Source organism: Rhinoraja longicauda, chromosome 1, assembly GCF_053455715.1.
Source record: "Rhinoraja longicauda isolate Sanriku21f chromosome 1, sRhiLon1.1, whole genome shotgun sequence".
NCBI classification, from domain to species: domain Eukaryota; kingdom Metazoa; phylum Chordata; class Chondrichthyes; order Rajiformes; family Arhynchobatidae; genus Rhinoraja; species Rhinoraja longicauda.
Window position 1 is genome coordinate 109387328 of NC_135953.1, and position 20989 is coordinate 109408316.

General features: G+C 38.5%; 1 protein-coding gene across 6 annotated transcripts in view; it reads left to right on the forward strand.

The window, feature by feature from the left end:
- kiaa0232 (KIAA0232 ortholog) overlaps window positions 1-20989 on the forward strand; it is a 92159-nt gene that overhangs the window by 55349 nt on the left and 15821 nt on the right. For all 6 annotated transcript variants that reach the window (XM_078404501.1, XM_078404518.1, XM_078404527.1 and 3 more), the window contains 3 exons: window positions 12414-12483; window positions 15548-15632; window positions 15982-19264. In XM_078404501.1, coding sequence (XP_078260627.1) covers window positions 12414-12483; window positions 15548-15632; window positions 15982-19264 — 3438 coding nt within the window. The remainder of the gene's footprint in view (window positions 1-12413; window positions 12484-15547; window positions 15633-15981; window positions 19265-20989) is intronic.

Below are 20989 nucleotides of genomic sequence, written 5' to 3' on the forward strand. Positions count from 1 at the left end.
CCCCCCCCCTTCCCCCCTCTCTCTCCTCCCTTTGTCTCCCTCCCTCTCAAGCTTTGTCTCGCTCTGTCTCTAATGTGTTTCACTTTCTTGCATTTTCACCACCTTTGTCTTTTCAACTATTTTCACTTCAGTCAGTACCGTGGTCTCTCAGACCGAGGTTATGCTAGAATATATGTTTAATTTGTGAAATCGTTCTTGAAATTGTGGCACCGCTCATTCTTATACTGTTACTACTGAAACACAATTAGCCTTTTAACTGATATTTGTAAAAAAAATACCGCATACCTACAATAATATGTTTGTGCAAACTGTTTTTATTTTGGTTTGCACAGTCAATAGTCGTTTATTTGTCACATACACATAAATGTGTAGTGAAATGAAACATTACCCGCAGTTGAACAATAAGACCAATAAGAATAATCCATAAAAATGCAATAACACATACAATCACAAACTAACACCAAACAAAAAGAAACATCCATCACAGTGAGTCTCCTCCAGTCCCTCTTCACTGTGATGGAAGGCCACAATGTCTTTTCTCTTCCCCTGCCGTCTTGTCCCGCGGTCAGGCTGTTGTCGTTGCCACGTCGGGGCTCCCGACATTGAAGCCCCCGCTGGGCGGTGAAAATCCCGCGGCCTATTCCAGGACGGTGAAAGGTCCGCAGCGGGCCGACCCAAGCCCCGCAATTCGGGACGGGCGAACACGCTGCCTCTGCCGCTGCTCCCGATGTCGGCCCCCACCCAGGGGCCTGCGGGCTTCCGACGTCCACGCGGCCCGCGCCGGAGCCTCCGGAGATGAGTCGCAGCATCCGCAGACAGCCAGCGCCGCAGGTGGTGAGTCCGGGCTGCAGGTGGTAGGCCGCAGCGGGAACGGAGACACGACACAGAAACAAAGGTCGCGTCTCCGTTCGGGAGAGAGAATTTTACAGTTCCAGTTCCCGTTCCCCCCCACCCCCCCCACACACACATAACATACAAACACTACACCATATTAAAACTACAATTCATACAAAACCAACATAAAACACAAAAGACAGAAGGACTGCAGGCAAGCCGCAGCTGCGACGGCAGCGCTGGCTCCTCCTCCTCCCGCAGGCCACGTTGTTGGCCTGGGACTTTTTTCCCCCCTCATCTTTGTTTGTGGAGACCAATAAATATATTGGGAATAACTTGTCCTGGCCTGTAATGTTAATGTTGAATATTTTTTTTCATTTAACTTAATAAATTCTAAAGCATTGAAACACAGATTATTTCAGTTCCTCGCAATTTTAAATGGACTGCAAACTCATATATGTATCTGAACTTCCCATGTTTGAGGACTCCGAAGAAATAAGTATTTTATGTATCATTTTGCAACTTCGAGACACACCAAAGAATTTCACTAATTGTGAAATATTTTTGACGTGTGCTCACTGTTATAATGTAAAATATGGCACGTGGCCATTTTGATTAGTAACAAAAGTACCAGAGTTAAATCTTCTGGATTCAGTAGTAAGAGCTGCCATAGGGAATCATTCTGCTTTAAATTACTTCATGTGGATTGGCAGCTGATCTCCACGACAGCTGTTTAATCTGCCTGTGACATTCTTCACATTAAAGAAACTGATCTGTCCTGCTGCACAAGTTGTATTCCTGATCAAGGGCACCACCACATGCAATAAAGCAGTCAGATTGTTCCAACTCACAAATTATGCCTTGATAAAAGAGGTAAGTTTGACAATGTTAACCATGTCTTTTGTTTTCAATGCAGATTGACAAATGTAATTTCTTCCCTCTAAACATTTATGTACTTATTTGTTAATATAACATTAATAGTTTTCCTCTAGTTCCTTAGATATGTACATATCAATCTAAGCAAATTGTGTAGACACAAGGTTGAAAATATTTTTCTTCGCTTTTTATTGTAACCACAAAGCTACCTAGCTGGTTTACTCTGGTGGAATTTATTTTGTCTTATTGTGTTTTGATCTTTTCTTTTTAAAGTTTAAGTCAGTGCTACAGTGAAACAAGATATTTTTATTTTGTTTTAAAATGTAGCACATAAGGTGCTGCAGGGGATGATGATGTAAGATGTTGATATGAGCACTTGATATAGTTTTGTGAAGAATAGGCAACTCTTTTGCTTAGGATTTCTGAGATTGGACAGTTTCTGAGCAGCTTTATCCCACAGGCAGATTAATATCAAATCACAATGGCAATGTAATAAAAAAAAGAAAATGCTGCAAACACGGCGCATCAGGCAACATCTGTAGACAGGGATAAAGTTAATGCCTCAAGTCAAAGGCCCTTCATTAATGCTGGTAAAAAGCGATTTAAAAAAAGTTTGAGGATGCACAGAAAATGACAGGTGGGTTTGGAAGGATAGAGGGAATATCTATAGTGTAAGAAAATAACTGCAGATGCTGGTACAAATCGAAGGTATTTACAAATCAAGGGAATATCTATAATACGAGGGAATATCTATAATACGTTGAGGCCAAGGTTGTTCTGGTGAGGTATTCCAGGAATCATACAGTTGAATAAATTAATGCAGGCAATTAAAGGATGACAAAATAGACAAAAAAGCATGTGTTGTTTCTACCGTTTCTAACAGAGTTAGCTGGATATGGGGAATTTGATGTTGTCCAAAAGACAAGGCAAGGTACCTAAATGTAAAATGAGGTGCTGTTCCATGAGCTTGTTGGGACTCGCAACAGTGCACAAATCACACAGATATCGGAATATGAGTGGGAAGAGGACATAAAGTGGTAGGCAATAGGAAACCCAGAGTCACTTAAAACTACCTTTCTTATATTTTTCCCAACCATGGTGATAGGTCTTTGACCTGAAACATTAACATTGTTTCCCTTTCTACAGGTGCTACACACAACTGTTGAATGTTTCCAGTGTTTTCTGATTTCATTTCAAAATGGTGTTGTTGCAACCTTTTATTTAAAGTGAATGCCAATTCCAGAGCAATGGCTTCTATTTGGGGTGTAAATATGTATTAAAAATCTAGAGCCTACAGTAGAGTTCACTTGAAACTGTCTATACTGTCTGAAGGTAATTCTCCTATTTACCTCCTGTACCTTTCCCTCAATATAGATTGTTTTATGCCATTCTTGAGCTAACCTAAAATAGCATATCTCTTCACCTTGAACATTTTCCCAAAGTTCGATGAACTGACCTACACAATCCTAATCCTACCTTGGCAACCACCTCTTGCACTACCAGTGGCTTGTCTTTCTTATTTTGTTTTGCATTAATGTCTTGTTTTTGCAGTCTTTTTCTTTTTACTATCGTGTGCAATTTATTTTTAATTTATGTATTATGTTTTTGTGTTGTCTGAGTATACACCTATGATACTGCTGTGAGCAAGATTTTCATTGTATACTTCATCATGCTTGTACATGTGACAATAAATTTGATTTATTCACAAAATGCTGGAGTAACTCAGCAGGTCAGGCAGCATCTCGGGAGAGAAGGAATAGGTGACGTTTCTTCAGACTTCTCTCCCGAGATGCTGCCTGACCTGCTGAGTTACTCCAGCATTTTGTGTCTTCTCTCCCGAGATGCTGCCTGACCTGCTGAGTTACTCCAGCATTTTGTGTCTTCTCTCCCGAGATGCTGCCTGACCTGCTGAGTTACTCCAGCATTTTGTGAATAAATCGATTTGTACCAGCATCTGCAGTTATTTTCTTATACTGACAATAAATTTGACTTGAGATGGTTGCCATCCTGTAGAGGATATTTCTGCTACAGCCCACTCCCTGCTTGTCCCCTTTTGTTTTTTTTTGAACAGTGACTGTATGTCAGAATCAAGGCATCCACAGATAAAATTAACATCATTGAAGAGAATCTAACCATAATTTTCAAGTCACTGAGAAGTGAGAATTATAAATGCCATTTTGAAACCAATCTTCCCTTTGATGGTAACTGTAACATTGCAGAGAATCATGCAACTCATTATTTTCAGCTCCAAAGATAATGGCAATCGATAATGCAACAACTTTCAATCCTCATTCCTTCTCTTCAATAACCCTAATGGAGGTTTTATTTTCATTCCACATTTCTTGTAAAAGATACTGACTCTACTGAATTACATATCAATTAAAAATGGATATCCGTCCCTTTTTTGAAATTGCTCTGAATATTTATTTTCCAGTAAAAACTGCAAGGAAGTTTGGTTGTGCTTAGTAGCTCAGATATTTTTAAATGCTGATGTTAATATCTGTTCTGCTTAAATATTATTTATGTACCTGTTTAGTAGTTCCTGAACCACTTTAATATCTTGGTTCCCTGCACCAGACTGAATCATTGTATTTCTAATCCTAAAAGTAGAAATCTCCCCCCCCCCCACAAATCCACATGTATATAGTTAAACCATTGCAGTTGTTTGATGTCTACCATTACAAAAGGTGCAAACCGCGGCAGAGACATTTTGTCATGTTCAACCCAGAACCAACATTTCCAGGGCATCACATGCTGTGTCGTTGAACATTTTTTGAACCTTGCCAATTTTTTCTGCCTCTGGACTTTTGCAAATTTCTTGTCATTCACGTGAGTAAACTACTCATATTTCCACCTGATGCACCTTCCATCTATTTGCTGCCATCTTCTTTTAAAAGCCTACTGAAAGTCCTTATATGACTCGACTTTGGACATTCTTTTTCATTTTTCACCGTTTTTTAATCAATTTCCTTTAATGAAGATCCTTATATAAAAGGCAATACCACTGCTTAATAATTTTGCATAAGCAGTAAATCAAGTTGGAAAGGGGAATTAAAAGATTTACGAGGATGTTGCCAGGACTCGGGGGGCTTAAGCTAGAGGGAGAGGTTGAGCAGGCTGGGACTCTAATCCTTGGAGTGCAAAAGGATGAGGGGTAATCTTATAGAGGTATATAAAATCATGAGAGGAATAGACTGGGTAGACGCACAGAGTGCCTTGCCCTGAGTAGGGGAATCGAGAAAAAGAGAACATAGGCTTAAGGTGAAGGGGAAAAGATTGAATAGGAACCTGAGGGGTAACCTTTTTCACACAAAGGGTGGTGGGTGTATGGAACAAGCTGCCAGAGGAGGCATTTGAGACAGGAACTATCACAAAGTTGAAGAAACAATTAGACAGGTACATGGATAGGAGAGGTTTAGAGGGATCTGGACCAAACGCAGGTAGGTGGGACTAGTGTAGATGGGACACGTTGGTTGGTGTGGGCAAGTTGGACTGAAGGGTCTGTTTCCACGCTGTATGACTATGACTAAATCATTGGCTTGGGATGGGTTTTCTTAATATGTACTTTCAGTAATTGCTGGGAATAGCAAAATAAAATTCATATCACTTATTTTTCCCAGGTGACTGCGATTTTTAACAGTTAGCAGAATTTGGTGTTTGAAGAAGCAAGTGGCATTCTTAGCATTTATATTGGGGTGTAGGTGAAGTGTAGATTCTTTAAATTATATGAGTTTTAAAATATATATAATTTCAGATATATTTTCCAACTTATCTAGTTTTAAAGAGTTATATTATTTATTTTCAAGATGAATAACAATGTCACAACCTAATTTTTGGTTGAATAAAATATTTTTAATGAGAGAAACAGGTGGAAATTAGGGAAATTGTGTGGGAACTCTGCTGCTTGAAATTATTCATTTTCTTCTGGGGATATGACAAATTCAAACAAAAACTATTGTTGCTATATGTTTGACATGCTAATCCAAAAAAGGACCATAAATTAAAATAGAAAATATGGGAGATACCCAACAGATAAAGCAACATCTGTAGAGAAAGAAACACAGTTAAATTTCAGGTCAGAACTGGGAAAAATGAGTAAATGCGTGTTTTTAGGTCGTTGAGGAGGAGGAAGGGGCATGGAGACAAAGGGACTATTTGTAATAGTGTGGAGTTAAAGAGAATCGAGGTGACACAAACACTAGTTGGGGCTTTCTAAGAGAGGGTGGTGAATGCTTGTTAATCAAAATTGACCTCTGGAGGAGAATAAATAGTAGAAATAAATAAATGCAGCCAAAGTGGAGGATAACACATTCAACTATGATAATTGGATCTGTTGCTGGAAATCTGAAATAGAGGGGAGATTGTGAAATACGCAGCAGATCAGGTACTATCTGTGGAGGGAGAAAAAAGTATGTTGTGCTGCAAATCAAAAACTTTTCACCAGAACTGCCCAGTTCTTACACAAACTGGAATGGCTATTTACCTGTAATTGTTGAATTCGGGATTTTGCAATATGTCAGAAAAGAATTCCTATTCCTTGAACTTACTTTGAGCTTTGTTCAAACTATATAAGCAGCTAACGGCAGAGGGATTCACATTGGGTGTGGAATGGAGAAATAAAGTTTTAACGGCATAATAATGATATGGTGATGCGTATATTTTAAGTAATAAAAATAATCAAATTTCATGTTTGATTCTGATGTTTCAACACCCTTCCTAATCCAATTAAAGTGTATATTTTGTTGGATGTGGTTTTTGCCCACAGATGGTGGTTAAGTTATTAAGTTGGCTCACAGCATATCTTGGACTGGTCTGTAGGGCAAGCCAGTAGAGGTCATTTCATGAGAAATTGCTTGCTGGCTGAGAACAGATGAGCAGAGCTAGGAATCATGGCAAAAGCCGGAAGAGAAACGAAAGATACGAGACTGCAGAAGTTGGAATCTTGAGCAAAACACACAAAAATGCTAGAGGAACTCAGCGGGTTAGGCAGCATCTGGAGAGGGAATGGAGGGTCGATATCTCAAGAGGGGACCCTTCTTCAGATTCACCAACATTTCGGGTCAGGATCTTTCTTCAATTTCAAAAGGAAAACGACACGATTGTCTTTTTCAGGAGAGATTTACAGTAAGCAGGCTAAAGAGCTGTAGCAATAGTAATTCGGCTCCCCATTCCACCAGCCCTAGTGGCAGCAAATAGATTATTGTATATTGAACAAACTCAGAATGCTTAAGGGGAGAGGAAACAACATCTCCTAAAACCATGCAGGGTAATCTATCCTGAAAACTTGTAAGTAGTTGAATATATTTTTTGGCAAAAGCCTGTGGCCATTAGTAATGCTGAAGATGAAAAATAGGAGGCATGACTGGAGGCTTAAAAACGGTTTGTTGCATATTTCGAAAGAAATTAAAAAGTAAGAAATTAAAAAGTGTCATAAATGATAGGAGCAGAATTAGGCCGTTCGGCCCATCAAGTCTACTCTGCCACTCAATCATCGCTGATCTATCTCCCTCCTAACCCCATTCTCCTGCCTTCTCCACATAACTCCTGACACCCCTATAAAATGTATAAAATGTTAAATTGGTCAATAACAGTTTCTTGTGAGAAACAAAAAATGATAGAAATAGGCAAAATTTGACTCCCTGAGGAGTGGGTTATAAAATTCTATCGTGAGATTTTCATTAAAAACAAAAACTAGATTAATGTCCACAACAAATAAATGGCATGTACAGGACATTTAATTGCAATTAATAGAATGCTCTTAGTATTGCTCATGGTAACTATGGTACTTTATTTTAGATTTATGGCATTTATTCGGCCTTGAAAACCAAGGGTGTTCATTTATTCTTCTGAACCACTTATTTGCACCTATAACTTTTTCTCTGGTATTGTTGAGAATTCACAGGAAGATAACTCCAATCAGAACTCGAAGGTATCACAAAATGCTGGAGTAACTCAGCGGGTCAGCATCTCAGGAGAGAAGGAATGGGTGACCTTTCGGGTCGAGACCTTTCTTCAGACTGATGTCAGGGGAGAGGGCGGAACAAAGATAGGATGTAGTAGGAGACAGGAAGACAGTGGGAGAACTGGGAAGGGGAAGGGGAAAGAAGAAGGGTCTCGACCCGAAACATCACCCATTCCTTCTCTCCTGAGATGCTGCCTGACCCGCTGAGTTACTCCAGCTTTTTGTGATACCTTCGATTTGTACCAGCATCTGCAGTTATTTTCTTACACTATTCCTATCCAATCAGAACTCCAAACTTCTGATTGGAGTGAGATATCTGATGGATTCTACAATGAGAACTTTTTGCACGATCTCACCTCTTTCTGCTTTTGTATGGCTTCTGTCATAGATTATAGGTTAGCTAATTTTTTAATTTGGTGTATGTAAAATGTGGATATTCCTAGAAAACATAAAACTTGAATAAAAGTAGCTTGAATAATATCTAGGAGAGGAGTCTAGACCTGGTACAGAAACAGACATAAGCTCCTGCTGCTTAAAGGACCAACAAATCAAATGCATGAGCTGAAACCTTGAACTGCATGCTATTATAGCAGAAATATGGAGCAGAAAGTATGCTCTATTTGAAGTTTGAGGCCAGTGATTTGCCAGTAATACGGATTACTCTGTGAAGGGCGGTATAGTGAAAGGAGAAGAAATAACTAAACTAATAAGTTAGGATTTTTCAACTTTTATAGTTAACATGTCAACAGATCAACACAACAGTATTTGCAGAAAATTAAGTGTTTTAACAACCTATTAAGGAGTACAAGTTAAACCGGTTGCTATTGGAAAATGGAATAACTATTGGTTTGGCATTCTGTACTGTGGTCTATTTTTGGCACAACTGGCTGCACTGAATTGCTGTGACTCAGTACGCAGCTTGTCAGCTGATGAAAATGATGTAAGAGGAAATACAGTGTATAGAACCGTCAAACTTTTACCTGCTAAAGGAGGATGGTAAATTAAGAATTTCTTTCTCCTTCTCTTTTCCGTATTGCTCAAAAACATTGGTAATTATCTGTCAATTTCCTTAATCTTTAAGCGAATATGCAACACTAGAGATGACATTGATTTAATTCTGTATGGCATAAGAAATTCAATAGAGTGATAAGTGACTGTTTGACTGCATGGTAAAATTTTAAGCCAGTTTTCATAGTTTGTAACCTAATGTAGCTTAAATTGTAATCTGTTGCCTTTAGAACAACATGCTTTTTTAATTATATGGCTTGCTGAAAACTTTTGATATCTTAATAACTTTACAAGTAAATGGCATGTTAAATGGAATTTTGTTCAATCTTGTTATTGGTTTGAAGGAGGCTGTTAATGCCATTATTTATTTTCCTGTCCTGTGAATGTTTGAAAGAAATGCTGAATATCCTTGATGTATTGTTTTGGTTGAACTCTCTTTGCCCATTGTTTTGTATTTGGGCCTATGTGAGACTTCAATGTTAATTAGCTAATTAAGGTTTTATAGGTGCCACTACATGCTACTCTGCTTTATATGTTTATAATTCACACTTTTTTTCCTTTTAAGAATGTGATGTGAAAGTTTACACACGTCTTCAGTTATTGAAGTTAGATACAATTAACTTTAACTTCAGGTATAATTTACTTTAACTTTTTTGCACAAAATTGCTGGACTTGTTTTTTAAGTTTAATGCAGTTTCTTATCTGACTAATGAGCAGAATTAACCACATCTTGGAATAAAAGTTTTTTGTTGTGGTTTTTCAATTATTTGATTTAAAGAGACATTGGTCAAAAAAGTTAAAGGGCCACCTATGTGTCCATGTATTTCTTTCAATTCTCTGGATTCCTTAGTTTTAGTCTGTTCGAGTGTAACATTAAACCAGGCCACAGTCAATCTCAACTAAACCCAAACTGAAGCACTTATTTTTTAATTCCTGACTCCACCTGTCCATTGGTGTGAGCATAATAATCTCAAGCATATAGATCAATAGCATGAGGATAGAAATATCAGGTATTATTGATCCGGAACAATGGACACTTCATAGAGTGATACAGTGTGGAAACAGGCCCTTCAGCCCAACTTTCCCACACCGGCCAATATGTCCCAGCTACAATAGTCCCACCTGCCCGCGTTAGGTCCATCTCCCTCCAAACCTGTCCTATACATGTACCTGTCTAATTGTTTCTTAAATGTGGGGATAGTTCCTGCCTCAACTCCTGTGGCAGCTTGTTCCATACACCCACCACCTTTTGTGTGAAAAAGTTACCCCTCGGATTCCTATTAAATCTTTTCCCCTTCACCTTAAACCTGTCTTCTTGTCCTCGATTCCCCTACTCTGGGCAAGAGACTCTGTGCATCTACCCGACCTATTCCTCTCATGATTTTATACACCTCTACAACATCACCCCTCATCCTCTTGCACTCCAAGGAATAGAGTCCCAGCCTACTCAACCTCTCCCTATAGCTCAGACCCTCTAGTCTTGGCAACATCCTCATAAAATGACGGTGTGTGATGGTAATATTAAGCTAATCATCCTGACTTGAGTAAAGTACTGAACCCAATTGTTTTCTGACGTATCCCAAATGCAACACATGATTTAGTTTAGAGATTTAGTTCAGAGATAGAAACCAGCCTTTCGGCCCAACGATTCCACGATGATCATCGATCACCCGAAAGCACTATATATCTCACTTTCTCATCTACTCTCTACATATTAGGGGCAATTTACAGAGACCAATGAACCTGCAAAGCCTCACGTCTTTGGGGTGCGGGAGGAAACTGGAGCTCTCGGAGGAAACCCACCCAGTCACAAAGTTAGTGCAAACTCCACACAGGCAGCACCAGCGGACAGGTTTGAACCCGGATCTCCGAGGTAGCAGTTCTGTCAGCTATGCCTCTGTGCTACCCTTTCATTCCAAAATGTTTGCTGATTTCCACCAGACAGCGAGCCAAATGGGCCTGTTTGTGTCCTTCAAAACAAACAATAGATTAAAAAAACTGAAACCTTAAAAATACTGGTTGGGTCTTGTTGGCTCAGGTTGGATATTCAGGCTTATTAGCATACAATGGTAGGCTTCATCCAGACAATATGTGAAACAAAGCAACAAGCCTGAGAATGATTCCTATTAAAAAATAGAAACAAATACCGGGTAAAACTTGTCTGCCATCAACCTGCCAGCAAGTGTTCATGACAAGTCTGAGGATAATCCTGTGGTGCTGTGACAGAGTGCAACATAGAAGGTTCAGCTCGTGTTGTTTCATTAAGCCACTTACTCAGATTTTCTTCCTGCACGCTAACTCGTTGCGTCTTACAAAAGATAATGGCATGTATCCAAACAAAAAAGCATGAGCATATGAAGATAGAAAAAAAATCACTTTTTACAAACATCAAAAGATTCTGGATGCCTAATTTGAATGAATGCATATGCATTTGGAAAAGCTGTTACTAAAAAATGTGAAGCGTCTGCTTGTACTGTTCGTCTGGGATATAGTAAACCCAAGAAAGTTTCTACAGTAACTTGTCACGACTAGAATATCTCAATGAATATTTGAAATGTGATGGTTGTTGTTCAATGTTAATAAAATCATATTAATGCAAGTCATATAAGTTTCTACAAACAGCATCAAGAAGATAAATGATAAATTTTGAATTTGGAAATGCAGGTCATGGGTGAACTCTGTTTGTAAACATACAATAGAAAATGTATTTTCCAGAATGGTCAAATTTGGCCTTTGATTTAACATTTCTAGGGTTATGCCTCTGACAACGGCAGTCCATATTGCTGTCACAATGTAAGCCCAGTTATGTGTTCAAGGCCTGGGGTAAGAAATGGAAGCCTCACCTTCTGCATCTGATATGACAATATTGTATTGCTGATCCAATAGGTAGTTTTCAGCAGAGAGTCCTCTTTTTAAAAAAAAAAAGCGAAGTCAGTCAAGAAATTGGCATACATTAACTTAGGATTATGTATTGGTTTTTCAATTAAGAGTGATGGCATGCCCATTTTGCTGTACAACTAGTTACTTTGACTATAGAGCTTTGAGTTAATCTGACAATTTAGCTTGGTGCCTTTATTATTATGTAATCTGTTTTATTCATTTAATTTAATTATTTCAAGTTAGAGGTGGTCACTGATATGCAAATTGCTGTTTTATTTTCCCTGAGCAATGTACTTTCTCGATTGTAGAGCCAAATTAATTGGGTGTTGTTTCATTTCAGCAATACCTGATCTCCTTATTTTTTCAGACTAAAAAGAGGAACGCAGCAGATGAAGGGTGTTGACCTGAAACAATGACTCAATTTTCCTCCTCCGATGGCTGCCTGATCCTCCAAATTTCCCCAGATCTGTTTTTTTTTTTTGCTGTGGATTCCAGTCTACAGATTCCATCTGCAGTCTCTTATGCCTCATTATATTTTTCTGTGTTTATTTATGGAAATGGAAGTGGAAGGAATTTTACAATTGCAGTAGATATTCTATAGTCTACGGAATCAGTACTTTGATTGTTAGGTACACAGTCATATTTGAAGTGTATATTACATGTGACCATGTGTGACACTGCAATCTAAAAAATATTTGTTTGATTTCATTCCTTTTACAAAGAAAAAGGTATTGCGTCTGACTATGTTTGTTAAATGCTGTCAGCTGTTCCTTCGTACTTGTTAGCTGATGTAATGCGTTAGAATGATTTCAAACAAACACGAGGACTTCATTTTCTTTTCTTCTTTTCTTAGAATTCTGGCATTGAGACCTTAGTTGAGGAACTTTGCTCCAAATTGAAAGAACTGCAAAATAAGCAAAAAGGTATGTTTTTCTCCAAGTTTAGTGCAACCATATTGGTATGTATTTTAATTGGTCACTGTCAGAGTTATTGGTAAACTATCAGAAAGGTAGATAATAAATATCTGAACCCAACATTTCATGTGACAAACCTGCTTTAGGTAGAATTCCAAAATATGCCATTAAAGTTCATTACAAAACTAACATAAGAGGTTGTTTCCATATTAGTTACATTTAAATGTTGATATAATTTTACAAAAAATGAAGTTTTATCAATCTGTTTAGCTGACCCTGAAATGTTAATTTAGTTACAATTAATCTTCATTATTAAAATGTTGAACTGATGATTCTCTGGACAGCTTTTTAAAAAACTAATTTGCAGCACTCAGAACATTGTTTGGATGGGACACTGACATTATCATCATTCAAATTGATGAGAAACCAGGCTCATGACCTATGGGATTGTTAATTCTGTCTGATTTCAGTGGACCCTACGAAGTTTTAAGAGAGCATATTCTACCACTTAATCAGCTAAACCAAACAGACCGGTCATATTTAATGCTATGCATGACTGAACAGAAAAATGTTGCCTCAAGAATAATAAAGATAAAGCAGTAATTCAGAAGCATGTTCTTTGTTGTGTTTTAGGAGTATTAACCAATATCTCTGCAGAAAAGGCATGTATTTTAAAACATTTAAAAATTACTTATGACAAATACTTGATAGTATCAGCGTGTAAACAGATGTCATTCGGTTTATTTAAATATTGTTAACCTGCCTGAGTAATTGATAAATACCTTGCATCCTTTGCTGTTGGAAGTGGAGGGATTGGCTGCAATAGGGCTCCCATTTAGGTAAAATTGGGATGCAAAAAAGGAAGAGGCATAGGCCAGTATAGGCAGCTGGGATCAAGTGTATCCCTGGAGGAGGTTTGGGGACTGAGGAGTATGCTAAGAAGGAAATCAAGAGAGTTTAAAGGGAACTGGGGATAGCTCTGGTAGATAAAAATAAGGGGAATCCAAAGAGATTTCATAAATACATTAGGGAAAGAGGGTAACTAGAGATAGTATATGGACCTCAGAAACCAAAGTAGTTATCTATGTGTGGAGCCACAGGACATGGGTAAGGTCCTCAATGAATATTTCTCCTCTGTTTTACTGTGGAGAAAAAAAAAATGTAGGTTGGAGAACTTGTGACGAGTGGTTGCCTCAGGGATTGGCGTGGGCCTATTGCTGTTCGTGGTTTATAACAACGATTTGGATGAGAATGTGCAAGGCATCATTAGTAAGTTTGCAAATGACACCAAAGTAGGTTGTATCATTGATAGCGAAGATGGTTATCAAAAATTACAGCAGGCTCTTGATCAGCTGGGCAAGTGGGCTGAGGAATGGCAAATGGAGTTTAATACAGATAAGTACGAGGTGTTGCTTTTTGGGAAGTCAAACAAGGAAACACCTTCACTGAATGTTAGGGCCCTGTAGAGTGTTGTAGAGCAAAAGGATCTATAAATACAGATACATGGTTCCCTGAAAGTGCCATCACAGGTAGTTGTAAAGAGGACTTTCAGTACATTGGCATTCATAGTTCAGAGTATAGAAGTGTAGAAACAAAGAACTGCAGATTTCCTTAAAACTGCTGCTTTACACAACCTCTCCATGTTCTCCAAATTCTGCCAGATCCACTGAGTTAGCCAGCACTTTGTGTCTTATTGAGTATAGAAGTTGTGTTATGTTAAAGTAGTACAATACATCGGTGAGGCCACATTTAGAGTACTGTGTTCAGTTTTGGTCACCCTGCGATATGAAGCATGTAATTAAGCTGGAAAGAGCGTGGAGAAGATTTACAAGGATGTTGCTAGGATTTGAGGGCGTGAACTATAGGGAGCAGATGGACAGCAAGGATTTTATCCCTTGGAGTGCAGGAGACTGAGTAGTGTTCTGATAGAGGTTTACAAAATCATGAGAGCAATAGTTAGGGAGAATGCACCTGTCTTTCACCCAGGGTAGGGCAGTCACAACCCAGAGGACATAGATTTAAAGTGCGAAGGACAAGATTTAGTAGGAACCCGAAGAACAACATTTTCACTTAGGGAATGGTGAGTACATGGAACAATCTGTCGGAGGTGGTCATTGAGGCAGGTACTATAACAGCATTCAAAAGACACTTGGACAGGTACATGGATTGGAAATGTTTCGAAGGATATGGGCCCAACACAAGCAAATGGGACTAGCTTCGATGGGGCAACTTGGTTTTCATGGACGAGTTGGGCCATAGGACCTGTTTCCTTGCTGTATGATTCCATGATTGGTCCTGAAGAAATCTGGGGATATGCACCCCAGTTCTACTACCTTCAGTAGTCAATCATTGACTGTGTAGTCCTTTGCTTGCCCTACCTAACTATTTCATTGCACACTAGTCTGTATAGACTTCTTGCTACCGATAGCTATTCACTGAATCACATCCATGCTAACCAAAAATCATGCTAACCAGAAATCGGGTTATTTTTATAGCCCAGTTCTCACCTACGGCATTTGATTTAAAATATTTGAGGAGTTCTGTCTTCATTACTGTTTGGATAGTGAATTCTGGACTCTTGTGTCCTGATAAAAATCATGATTCCATACTTTAAATCTTTGCCCCTTTTGATGTAACTTTTAAAGCAAACAGCTCCTTCAAGTTTACACTGACTTCACTTAATTTTGTACACCTTGAGCAAATCTCTCCGTAGCTTACTTTGTTCTAAATAAAATAGCCCAACCTAGCCAGTCCATTGATAGGTTTCTTTACTCTTGGTCACAACTAAGCACACTACTTATTTCAGTAACCCACAACCTTTTGTGAACTCATGCAATCCCTCGTTGATGGTAATTTACCACGGGTAATAAATATTAGCAACTGTCTAAAATCCTAAAATTTATCCACCAAACCAAATTTGACACTAGTTTGTCTCTAAGTATGTTCTGTAAGTTTGTTTTCTAAGTTTTCATTTATCTTTTATTCATTCAAAGTTGTAAAAATAATAAAGAAAGTAAAGATTATATTTATGAAACTGACTTGAATTGACATATTCTGTCTTCCCAAATTACAGAAGAGAAGCAAAGTAGTAAGAAAGCAGAAGGATCTCAATCTCCTGAAATTATAGGATCATCTTCCGCCAAGGATCAGGTGGAAATGTAAGTATGTACTTAAAATATTGTTCTGTATGAAAAATATTTGAAATGTATTTGAAATATTTGGCATGTTGAAACATACTTTGGGTTTCCTTATGATGACAATGCTAAAGCATTGGGGAAAAAAACTAACCGTATAATGTTCTTAACTATGAAAAGTAAAATATGCTCGCATTGTATAGATCTGTTAGAATTAGTTGCTTGCATGTATTCCAAGAAAAGCTACTCTTTTAAAAAATATAATTCACATGATGAATTTAAAGTAATAGATTTGATGATAATTGACATTAACAATTTTGCCAATAATTCAAATATGAACTGGATTTTAACATATATATGTTTTTTGCTTTAGGTATTATGAAGCATTCCCACCTCTTTCTGAAAAGCCAATCTGTCTGCAAGAAATCATGACCGTGTGGAATAAGACCAAAGCAAGTTCATTTTCTGGTTCTTCTTCATCATCTGCCGCTCCACAAACAAGCACTGATACATCCTCTCCAAAAGAATGCAATAGTGAAGGTGAAGGTACTAGAGAACGAACAAATGAGGCTTCCACTATAACCAACAATCGTACATTCAGGAGAAGTAAAAAGGAGAAAGAAAATAGGCACAATAACTGCATGCCAGAAGAAAAACTCACAACAGGAAAGAAGATCAGGCACAGGTCAGAAGGCAAGATCCGCCCTCGTTCATGGTCCTCTGGTTCCAGTGAAGCAGGCTCAAGCTCAAGTGGCAACCAGTATGAGTTAAAAGGTTCCACTAAAGCTGTAAAAATCCGACATAAGTTGAGAGAAACTGCAAGGAACAAAAAGGAGCGAAATGGACAAGTTAGGCTATCATTGAAATCTGTCGACAAAGATGATAAAAGCACCTGTGGAAGCAGCAGCAGCGGACCTACCAAACAACTGTGCAAAAAAGGCAAAAAGTTTATGAAAGAAACGAGGAGGAAAACCAATGGCAACAGTGGTGCTAAAGATCTTGGCAATGAAAATGGAAAGGAACAAGAATTTAAGGAAGAACCATTGTGGTACACTGAACCAATTACAGAATATTGGTTCCCTCCGAGTAGAAAAAGCAAGCTAGAAACTGCATACCGGAATAGTATAGCTGCTAATGATAGTGAATCTTTGACTTTGGAAGAGCTTTCCGAGACAATGCAGGGTCTTTGTATTAATAACAATAATTTTCAAACATACCTCGCGGCAGGTGCTTTCGTTGATGGTCACTTTGTTGAAATGCCTGCATTATTAGATGAGGCGAATGACCTCATTGGGACCTCAAACTGTTCTAATCCCAAGAACAGTGATATTTTAGATGATATGCATCTTTCAGAATTTACTCACTTCTATGAAGTAGACATTCATCAATCCATATTGGATCCTAGTGTCTCAAATTCATTGCAAGGAGAAAGTCGAATTTTAAGCATGATTCGACGGAAAAGTACAGAGCAAATTGATTTTGAGGCAGACTGTTGTATAGTATTAGATGGACTACAATTGACGAGGGAAAGTGCAATATGGACAGATTCACAACCTTCTCTTGGTGCAGAAGGATTGTTCTTGCATGATCTTGCAAATATAGCTCAATTTTGGGAGTGCTCTAGCTCTGATGAAGCAGAGGGGGAAAGCTTCGCCGGGGAATCCCCCATTACCCTTTCTCCTATTGTAGATAATACAGTGTGTGACGCAAGCAGTAGTACTGGCAATCAAGAAGAACACTTTTCAGAAGCAAATGAAGGGTCAAGTTTAAACTCCACTTGTTTTTCTCTGTTTGAAGTGCAATATGATAACCCTGCTTCGCCATTCTGTTTTGATGGGCTTTGCTTGGGTAATCAAAATAATGATATGGGAGGCTGGGCAGATTTGCCTGGGAAAGCACAATCTCGTTTGCTTATATGGACCAAAAATAGTGCCTTTGATGAAAATGACCACTGCTCAAATCTTTCAACGCGAACATGCAGCCCATGGTCACATTCTGAAGAAACACGTTCAGATAATGAAACCTCCTTTGGTATTCCAATGGAGGAGTCCACTAAATTTAATGCAGATGAGATTGATTGCATAGTCCCTGGCATTTCAACCAGCCTTCTTGATGAAGATCTATTAGATTTGTTGCATGAGGAAACTCATTCACAAACGGATGGAGCTTTGCGAAATGTAACAAATGTGGCTTTCAAGCAGAAATCTAAGTTGGAGTCTGTTTGTGGAATTCAGTTGGAAGAAGAAGAAAATAAGGAGTACGAAACATCTGTGGAAATTTTCAAGGAACAGATAGCCAGTCGTGGGGATAGCTATGACTCAGAAGTTATAAAAGATATTTGGACATCCATAGCTGAAAACGATGCTGCAGCAACACTAGATGTAGAGAGACCAGAAGAGGATCTCTTTCCTGGTGAGGTGAATGGCTGCCATTGCTGTTGTTTGGACATGGCAACAAAACAAGACATTCTACAAGAGCCTCTTGAAAAGGCAGTACAGAGGTCCGAATATCACTTATGGGAGTGTCAGAAGGAAAATTTGGAGGCACAAGCCATTGCCACTGGTGAGCTTGCAGAGATAGATGTAGGTGATTACACTGCACCCTCTAAACCATGGGATATTGGTACTGACAAAGAAAGTGCTTTCATTCTTGGTGGAGTCTATGGAGAACTGAAAACATTTGACAATTGTGGTGACTGGGGAGTGGTTCCACCCGATCCTGCAAAAGGTACTTTGTTGCAATGTGCATCTTCAGATGTAGTGACAATCGCAGGTACGGATGTCTTCATGACTCCAGGTAGTAACTTTGCACCTGGCCATAGACCATTGTGGCGATCTTGTGCTTCATTCTCACAGTGTGATCAGATGAGAAAAGAAGACAAGTTAAATGCTGAGTTCTCTTTCATCTTCCATGAAGATTTATTAGGGAATTGCAGTAATTATCAGAGTCAAGATCCTGGTGTTGAGTATTCTTTTTCCTCCTTTGACCTGAACAATCCTTTCTCACAAGTTCTTCATGTGGAATGTTCATTTGAACCTGAAAGGCTTGCAACATTTAGTCCAAGTTTTAAACCCAAATCTATACTGTGTTCAGACTCAGAAAGTGAAACGTTCCATCCTAAAATATATAGTATTGACAAAACACAGTATAGGGCAATTCGAATCTCACCACGGACTCATTTCCGACCTATACCTGCCTCTGAACTTTCACCAGGCGGAGGAAGTGAATCCGAATTTGAATCTGAAAAAGAGGAAGTTACCATACCTATTCTGTCACAGTCAGATTTATTTGAGGATCCACAGGCAGATTTAAAGCCTTTGGAAGAAGATGCTGAGCGGGAAGGTCATTACTATGGAAAATCAGAGCTGGAATCGGGTAAATTCCTGCCAAGATTAAAAAAAGCCGGAATGGAAAAGAGTGCTCAGACGTCATTAGATTCTCATGAAGGATCTGGTGGCCTTTTATTGTCAGAACAGCAGTGCCCAGAATGCCATTTACAGGCATCAATGGGATGCACCAATGTGAATAGTTGCGAAATAGATTTTAAGTTGAAGGTACCGAGCGATAAATTGGAAATGTTCCAGAATCGTACAATAAGCAGGAGCTTTCCTGGATTTAGCGAGGGAACATGTGTCACAGCTGCATCACTACAAGAGGTAAGTGCTTTTGGTACTTTATAAGTTTATTTACATTCACTTTCTACATAGTTGCAAGAAGTTACATTTTCCACTGCTTTGAAATTTTCTATGTATTATAATAAAAGGGAGAATAATAACTATCCCATTGGGATATTGGACACATTAAAGCCCAAGTCAATCAACGTCATGTTCATAGCTTTACTATCAGTGAACCTCTTGTTGAATTGACCACAGCAAATCGGAGGTAATGGGTCACAAAAGTGGTATTGGGCCTTCCATGTAAAGAACGAGCCTGTACATTACCACTACATTTTTTTGGGCAGAATCTGTTGAGAATTGCGCTCAGATAATTAAGTTGTTTGCCTTGCACAGTGGAGTTTGGTATTGAAGATTAAGTAATTTTGTTCACTTTGCAGGTCTAAGAACAAGGCATTTAACGTGTACCTTGTATCTGGCTTCACGTGGGGCCCAGATGGCTTCTTAATTAAGGCTCAGATAGGGACAGGCACAAAGAACATCTCGTAGAGCAGTGGTGAGTTTCTCAGTTTCTTCAAGCCCTCAACAGTACGTACAGAAACACTCTTCAAAGTGCGTACTGTTAAGGCCTTGAATAAACTGAGAAACTCACCACCTCTCTGCAAGATGTTCTTTGCGTCTGTCCCTATCTGAGCCATAACGGTACAGGTTGAACACAAAATTCCCTCCAAAGGTACTGTTCGATGTCTAAAACGATTTCAAATCATGGTTTTAAATATGGATATATTGTAAATTGATTTGAAGAGGGCTTTAAGCTTGTGGAAGGAACTGAACTAATGTATCAAATACTATAAGAAAATAACTGCAGATGCCGGTACAAATCGAAGGTATTTATTCACAAAATGCTGGAGTAACTCAGCAGGTCAGGCGGCATCTCAGGAGAGAAGGAATGGGTATGTAATTTGTTGATTTAAATACCTATAATTATCCATAAAAGCAAACCTGTTTAAGTCTCCTTAAGTTAAAGAAATCCTTTTTGCTGTGAATGAATAATTGATATCAGTTATTCCCTGATTACTGCATAACTAATTCATTGCAAACTCAAACTTGCAAAACAACAGCATGCCCACACTTCAAACCATAGCTGGTTGGTAGTAAAGCAGTTAAAAACATTCTGAGGTTGTGAAAGTGCTTTGTAACTTTGACCTTCTGACTTTTTAAATCAGATTTGCCTGCTTTTATAAACTTAAGTACAAGATCTGATTTGCAGTTTTCGTGGGCTTCACATCTCAGAGTACTGAGATTTGTCACTTTTAATTGTGACATCAAAATTCTGAACAAATGACCTCGCAACAAAATCACATATTTTATGTTTAGTGCAGCATTGATCAGTAATAAACATTCTTCCTCAGGTAGTTCTGCTATAATATGTTCCATTCCAAAGAACCCTGTGTTATGGAAGATAGCATTATTAAGACGATTGTGATGAATGGGGGAGAAAAGGGTTTAGGGACAAGAGAGCTTCAGGTTTGCAATAACAAAGTTATTTTTCCTGCATAATTTTTTTAATAAAGATCTTTTCAATAATGTATTTTTGTTAGTGCAAGCTAAAAATATTAAGGGCTGTAAGTGGCATTGCTTGATCGAGTATCATTACACTCGTGTCAATAGAAACAATTATCAATTTCAGTGGCCACTCACAGTAAAACGAGCAGCTATATTCTTAAATTAATCCAGGAATGGTGATGGTGAACCTTGCTTCAGTGA